Here is an 8097-nt window from a genome sequence, read left to right on the forward strand (position 1 = left end):
GGGAAAAGGATTGTAATAAACGAAAATGATCTCTCTCTCTCTCTCTCTCTCTCTCTCTCTCTCTCTCTCTCTCTCTCTCTCTCTCTCTCTCTCTCTCTCTCTCTCTCTCTCTCTCTCTCTCTCTCTCTCTCTCTCCCTTAACTTACCAGCAACATGTCCATTGCGCTGTAATCCGTCTGCACCATGTTCCGGAAGCCGCACAGCTCCTCCATCAGACGGATACCGTCCGTCAGCGCTTCCTCCTCGGCCGGCGGCTGGGAGGGCGTCGCCCGGTCCCGGGACCCGCACAGCTCCTCCAGCGGCATACGCTTGAGCTCCTTCATCAGCCGCATACCGTCCGCCCGTCCTTCCTCCTCGGTCGATGCCTTCGGCATCCCGTCCTCGATCAGCTTCAGCACCGCTTCCTCCTTGGCCGGCGGCTGGGAGGGCGTCTCCCGGCCCTGGAAGCCGCCCAGCTCCTTCAGCGACATGCGCTTGAACTCCTTGAGCAGGCGTAGAATGCCATCCGTCCGCACCTTCTCCTTGCTCGGCGGCCCAACGTTGCTGCCCTTCGGCATGTAGTCCTCGATCAGCTTCAGCACCGCCGCCGGCACTTCCTCCTCGGCCGCCGGCGTCGCCCGGCCCAGCTCCTTCAGCGACATGCGCTTCAGCTCCCGGATCAGGCGCAAGCCGTCCGCCCGCACCTCCTCCTCGGTCGATGCCTTCGGCAGCCCGTCCTCGATCAGCTTCAGCAGCGTCTCGTCCAGCTCGGGCCGCCATTCGCCGGTCGGTTCCTCGCTCGGCCGTTTCGTGCCGGCCGTCGCCTCCGGCTGATCCGGCGCCGCTGCCGTCTGGTCGGGCGAGCCCTCCGTATCGTCGCGGCCGTCGCCGTTCGGCGTGTCGCCCGATTCGCTGCCGTGCTCGGACAGCGGATCGTCGAACCCGCGCAGCTCAATCGTGTCGTGCTGGGAGGTCGGCTCGCTGAACCACTCCGGCTCCTCGTTGTCCCGCCCGTTGTCGCTGTTGTACCGGCGCCGGTCGCCATAGCTGCGGCCGCCTTCCCCGCCCCCATGATGATGATGGTGGTGGTGATGGTGATGGTGGTTGCTGCTGTTGCCGCCACTGCTCGAGCCGTAATTTCCGTAGCTGTTGCCGCTTCCACCACCGTACCCGCCACCACCGCCGTAGTACGAACCGTCGCCCCGGCCTTCGCCGTAGCCGGACGAGCCGCCCTTGTGGTAGCTCCGCATCGGCCCCCGGCCACTGTCGCCCTTGTCGCCCCAGCGGTCGCGGCGATCGCGCGACTCCCGCGGCTCGTACCGGCCGCCGCCGCCGCCGCCCTCGTCGTGGTAGTCCTTCTCCTGCAGGCCGCGGCCCTCGCTGTTGCGCCCCCGCGGCCCATCCTTCCCGTCCTTGCCGCCCGCCTCGCCGCGCATCGCCATCGGTTCCCGGTCGCGGAAGCTTCCCCCGGACGAGGACGAATTGCCGCCCGCTCCGGCGCCGCCACTGCCCGCCCGATAGTCGCCCGACTCCATCCGGCCGTACTCCCACAGGCTGTCGCGCGTCATGATCCGCCCGCTGCCGATGCGTCGCTCGCGTCCACCGCCGCCGCCTCCTCCTCCGCTTCCTCCACCGCCGCCACTGCCTCCTCCTCCTCCTCCTCCGCCGAGCATGTCGCGGTCGGAGCGCAGCAGGCTCCCGGACAGTCCCAGGCTGCTGCCGGCCCCGCCCGACGACGGGGCGGACGGCATCTGGCAGCCCATGTTGAACGAGCGGCGCTGCGGCGACAGCACGATGCCCTCCTCCTTCCGCAGCCGCTCCTTCGGATCGGCCATGCCGCCGCTGCCCCCGCTGCCACCGACCGAGCGGCGCATCTCGCCCCGCCCGGCACTTCCCAGCCCGGGCCCATTGCCCGATCCGGCCCCAAGCGAGCTGCTGCCACCGGTTCCGCCACCGCCTCCGCTACCGGCCGAGGAAGAGCCCCCGCCGTACGAGGCCCGGTTCCGCCCGAAGCCTCCTGCGCCGGACGGACCACCACCGCCCGCCGGTGGCCCGTCCTCGTCGTAGGGCGTTTCGGAGCGGCGCGCCAGCATCGAGATCATCTTCAGGTGCTTCTCCGACTTCGGGTCGTCCATGCAGGGCGGCCGCACCTTGGACAGGTTGGTGTCGCGCAGCGCCAGCAGCTGCGACGCCGTGTACCGGGTGCGACCGGCCGCACTGTTTGGTGGTCCGCCGCCCCCCGTGGCCTCCCGGTCGCCCGGCCCGGACAGCTTCCTTTGCTGCTGCTGCTGCTGCTGCTGCTGATCGTCGTCATCGTCGCCGGCTGGCAGATCGCCCATCGGTGACATCGCCGTCCTCGTCGTCCCCGGTTCGTATCGTGCGTCCTTTTTGCCGCCGGGCGTCAGGGATCGGCGCTGCTGCTGCTGCTGCTGGTGGTGGTGGTGTTGGTGCCGCCGCCCGTACTGCTCGTGCTCCTCCACCTTGCCGGTGTGAAACGGGCCGCTATCGAGCGTGTCGGAGGCCGACTCGGACATTGCCCCCTGTGTGCCGCCGCCTTCCGCCGCCGCCGCCTTTCCGCTCGGGCACACACAGGAGAGGTGAACCACCTCCCGCGCGTTCCCGGCCTACAACGGTGCGGTGGGACAACGAGGGGGGGAGGGGTTAAGTGCTGAGCTGTGTGCTAAAATTCCCAAGCCCACACACACACACACACACACACACACACACACACGGCAACGCACACCAGTGCGTGCGACACAGGGCGACGGGTGCGGGGATTTACGTGCCTTTTCCTCTTCCCGTTCTCGACGGTGTTTTTTCTTCTCTTTTCTTTTCTTTTGTTCGTCTTCTGGTTTCGCAGCTTCGCCCTTGTTCGCCTTCCTTTACAACGCACAACTGTCAGTGGATCGGAGATGCTGCTGCTGCTGCTGGCCCTGCTGTCATCACCAAACACAACAGCTTTGGCAACACAGCAAAATCTTTCCGCGTTTGATGGTTGGTGGGGGGGGGGGGTGGGGAGACGCGATGCTGCCCCCTTCGCACTCTCTCTTTTGTCTGTATGGGGGGGGGGGGGTAGTTTTTGCGACCCCTTTTTACCGTTCTCCAAGCGAGCCAGGAATTCACAAAACCCGAAAGTGTTACGCTCCTGCCCTCTCTTTCACTCTCGCTCGTGCGGGGTCGCGATTTTCGCTGCCTTTCGCACACTATCTCACTCGCACACACACACACACTCCTGTCTCACTCTATCGCTTTCCAGCGCGCGTACTAGTTCCAACGCATCAAATGTGCACGCGTCGATGCAACAGCGGACATGTACACGGCAGTCGATGCATCCTGTATGTATGTGTGTGTGTGTGTGTGTGTGTGTGTGTGGGGGGGGGGTACGCGGTTCGCCTGTCCCCGAGAGGAAGAGAAAAAAGGGGTTTTCGTCCTGCGTCCGTACTCGCGCTCCCCTCTCACTCACTCGCGCGCTCCGTGGTCCGTCCGCCTAGCAAAGCGCCCCCGCGCCGCACACACACACAATCGCACACAGAGACGCACGCACACAGGCCGCTTGGCTCCGTCCGGAAGCGCAACGGGATCGAACAGGTTAGGAACACAGATGAATCAGCGTCGATGATGGAAGCAATGACAACACAACAAAAAAACACACAAATGTTCAGGTTTCTTCTTCGCTTTCCTGCTTCTGCTGGTTCCTCCGTCAACACACACACACGCGCGCTCACGTATCACACCTCTACACGGACGCACACAAATCTGCCCACAGGCACACACGCACACACACACACACGGGAGTGCGCTCGCGGACGCACCGTTTTTTTTTTTGTGTGCTGCAAAAAAGAAAAGTAAAAATGGAACACGGAAAAGGGGGAGAAAGAAAGAAAAAAAGAGAGAGAAAGAAATCAGTTCCTGCTCTTCGCCCACACCTAACACGCAACAATCCGCCGAACCCGTTCAATTCCGTGGTGCTCGAGGGGAGGGGGGCCTTACCGGGACTACCAAAGCCCACCGCTGGCAGGTGGAGGGGTGGGGGGGGGCGATGACGGGCAGTGCAAGTTTATCACAGGCACAGGCTGTGGCGAGGGCGCTGGACTTTGTGCGCCCGCTGGAGCGTCCCTGGTGCTGGTGCTTCGGCTCCGAACCAACAAAAAAAAAATCGAGCGAACAACGAACAAAAAAGCGACGGCTTCCGATGGTGCTGCTGCTGCTGCTGCGACTGGCACACCGTGGCAAGCTGCCCACAGGGGGTGGGGGGGGGGTATCCCGTGTACCCCGAAGAACCTGCTATTTTTTACTGGCTGTGCTTTACTAGAAAATCGCACTTTCACAGTCCGCACCGACGGTAACCCAACTCACTAAACACACGGCGTGTGCGAAAACGCGCAACGGTCAAAGGACCGAGTTCTGCAACTTCTGGAAAATCGCCTCCAAAAATTATGTCCGTCCCCGCACGGAAGAGGTGATTACTGCGAAATGGGCACCGTTCGTCGAAAGTGACACTTCTCGCTTCGTGCTCGCGCTGGGTCATCGGGGAGGGAGCGGGGAGAGATTTTGACGGTTGCCCGACGGTTGAGCGAACGGGCCTTTCTTTGGATGTGTGCGTGTGCGGGCGCTTTTCGTGTGGCTGCTTCAGCCGAACTGCTGTGCGGATAGCGCCTCGCACACACACACACACACACTAGCCCGGTCGGGCCCGGGTATACGGATAGGGGCGACCCAGCTGTCAGCCGCACGTTCGACGCCATCTTGCCGAAAAGGCCTTTTTGCCGGGGGCACAATTTTATACTGACTTTCGAATGCAGCTCCGTGCACATAGGACACGGGATAGAAAAGTTCGTTAGTTTTTTTTCTTTCTCTCCACTCGTTTCACTGTTAATTTTGTGATTTTTTTTATCTGTGCCGAGAAAGTTCCCTCTGAATACAAACTCAGAAAATATAAAAAACTCAAATTATAATAAGCCTTATTACTCAGTGCTACGATTGAACAATGTTTGGCTCATTTTGTTATGCCATTTTGTGCTGGTCGCTGGTAAAACTTGCCAATAATACATTCGCGATGCATTTGACAGCGTTTGAAAAATAACATTAATTTAAAGCTTGAGGAGTTAACTTATTCAGGTTCCATACACGATTCTTCATTTCGTTCAATTAATCAATCAAATAACTAAAATTCATTATAAATATCTATCTTCTCCTTCACGAAAAAGATACAGTTTTTCCTCGAATAATACTTAAAACATCAGGAAAAAGTGCTTTGTGAATCGTAAATTGGATTGAATGTTCACCCTAGAAATAGTAAAAAGATATATTAAAAATGCCGTTATACACAATTACAAATTAATATTTAAATTGCTACAATAGTCTTTGCTATCATTTAACTATTCTACCTTTTTTGAAGTTTTAAGTTTTAAATCGATATAAATGTATGAAAAATATGCATTAAGCGTGTTTCCTACGTTGCAGCAGATATTAAATGAAATAAAACCTTATTTTCAAATAACTATTTCATCTTGTTATCCGCACCTACTATAACACTAATGTATCCTATAAATTGTTTCTTCAAATTTACTCATTTTAGTTGCTGATTTGTGGGATAAATATTTTTTTTTCAATTAAAATTTCAATCTGCAATAAAACTCCCTCAAAAAATATTTTGAATTTGCTTGAAAAATTTGTATCACTTAAATGTTTTCTTGCCACTTATGAGTGACGCTGTCACTTCTCAATCATTGCTAGATAAACTTTTTATTGCAGTTTATTCATTTTTTCCGCTGAAATACAGGGTTTACCAAGTCACTTTGCGATGTGAGCTGCACAATTCATCCTACTTGAAACGTATTTCTATTCTGATCTGCTACTTCATTTCGCCCGGAATAATTTTCTATTCCGACGCATTCTTTTTCATCACCTTATATGCAGTTTTTTCACAGGGGATATTAGCCGAAACCGTCCGCGATGTGTATATTTTTTTCTACATTTAATTTAAGCGTTTTTAAATGCTCTTTGTGTGAACAATCATATTGTTTTACAAAGAATAATAGTTTATCTTTGTTCTGTTGCATCATTCGAGCCGAAACATGGATTATTCATTAAGTTATTAGAAATTAAACCTGAAAAGCTTTGATGAAACATGTGGGCGCTAGGTTTTAAAAATCCCGTAACGCTATATAGTTCAATAAAATGATGTGATGGTGGATGGAAAATGTTGAGCCAGTATTATATTAGTGTTTGCAGTGTGGATGATCGGCTATTTTAAAACTAAATTAAATATATTATTATTGAAAGTGAAATATCTCTGGCAATTTTGTTATGTTTTCATTTTTTCGGATGGGATCTGGCCGTCTGATTGGTTTATACTGCCACATTGGCGATCTTCGTACAACATTTTGTATGAAATATGCTCTGTTAGATACTCGATCCTTAATCATAAACGGACCACATGACAGGAACCAGCGCGAGGAAGAGTTACAGGGTTTCTAGAGTTATTTTTTATTATTTTTTTTAATTTTTAGATTCGTTCCTTGAATTGTTGATAATTTCCCTCAGGTTTTGTTTCGTTTTCGCTATTAACCGGTTTAATCCTAGACAAATAAACATAAATAATTTAAAGAATTGGAAGAAACGATCAATCAATTATATGAGGCATGCAGAATAATTTAGAAAGCATGAAATAACTCATCTGAAATAATTTAAAAAAAAATAAAAGAGCCCTGCAATAGAAAAGCGAAGCGGCAAACTATTGAAAGAACATTTCAAAGAAAACACGTTGGTTTCGAAGCTTCGCAACAAGGAACGCTGTGAGATTGATAATAATTATCCATTTTAGAGGGTTTTGTATTAAAGTTTGCTGTGTAAAATCGCTTAAAAGGTATGTAAGTGATATGCTTTAATAATAGAATATGAATCGATATGAACTTTTCCATTAAAATGTGATTTTGATACATTTCAGTATAGATATGGCAGATTCCAATGTTCCGGGAGTAGATGTCCCGAATGAGACTAATAGCCGAGACAATTCTACAGATGGCAACAATCCTGATGAAGTGAATGTTCCTGGCACTTCTCGACTCAATCGCAAACATAAAACTACCAGCAATGAGGATCGTGAGCGCATCATTGCTGCAAACGAGAATGGTTATTCCACAACTTTGATAGCAGAGATGTTATCTATAAATAGATCAACCGTCTACAGTATTTTAAAAAAATACTGGAAAACAGGTGAAATTGAAGCCCAAAGACGAGGTGGTGTCAAACAGAAAAAACTTACAAATGCTGCCGTAATCCACATACAGTCCTGGATTGACGAAGATTGCTCGATCTCGCTTAAAAAGCTGAAGAGTAAAGTGTTAGAACGCCATGGCATTGAAGTAAGCACATCAACGATCGCACGTGCGATCAAAGGATTTAATTACTCTTTTAAAAGAGTAAAGCTTCTTCCCGCACGGCGTAATAATAGCAATACCGTTGCAGAACGGAAAGAGTACGCTTTATCGTATAATCGATGTACCCAGCGCCTTCCACAAGCCTCAATAATTTTTATTGACGAAGTTGGATTTAATGTTAGTATGAGAACGATGATGGGCAGATCGGAGGTTGGAACAGCAGCAACCAAAGTTGTTCCTCAACTACGATCAAGGAACATTTCGATTGTATGTGCGATGAATCGCACTGGAATCTTACACTACATTAGTCGGAACAGAGCGATAAATCAGGAAGTGTTTGTCGATTTCATAAGACAATTAAAAGAAAACCTTAACGGGGATAACATCGGACATCCTCCCTTACTGATCATGGACAACGTGGCATTTCATAAATGCACTGCTGTTCGAGAAGCAATTATCGAGGAAGGGTGCGAAGTCAAATATCTTCCTCCCTACTCACCCTTCCTCAATCCCATTGAAAACCTTTTTAGCAAGTGGAAGACCATCGTTAAGAGAGCGAACCCACAAAACGAAGGTGAACTGATGACTGCGATACAACAAGGTGCATCGTTAATCACGTCACAAGATTGTGACGGCTACTTCTGTAATATGTACCGTTACATAGAGAAGTGCGTTTTAGGCGAAGAAATCACCGATTGAGATTTATTTAAGGTTTATTTGAACTCTTTGTTATAGT

At 51.6% G+C, this 8097-nt stretch overlaps 1 protein-coding gene across 1 annotated transcript in view; it reads right to left on the minus strand.

The window, feature by feature from the left end:
• Positions 1-4598, minus strand: part of LOC121589590 — a 43101-nt gene extending 38503 nt beyond the window's left edge. Inside the window, 2 exon segments of the mRNA XM_041908646.1 lie at positions 147-3809; positions 3970-4598. Coding sequence (XP_041764580.1) covers positions 147-2513 — 2367 coding nt within the window. The 5' untranslated portion in view covers positions 2514-3809; positions 3970-4598.
• Positions 4599-8097: the final 3499 nt, after the last annotated feature.

This window comes from Anopheles merus, chromosome X (assembly GCF_017562075.2).
Source record: "Anopheles merus strain MAF chromosome X, AmerM5.1, whole genome shotgun sequence".
Classification (NCBI taxonomy): Eukaryota; Metazoa; Arthropoda; class Insecta; order Diptera; family Culicidae; genus Anopheles; species Anopheles merus.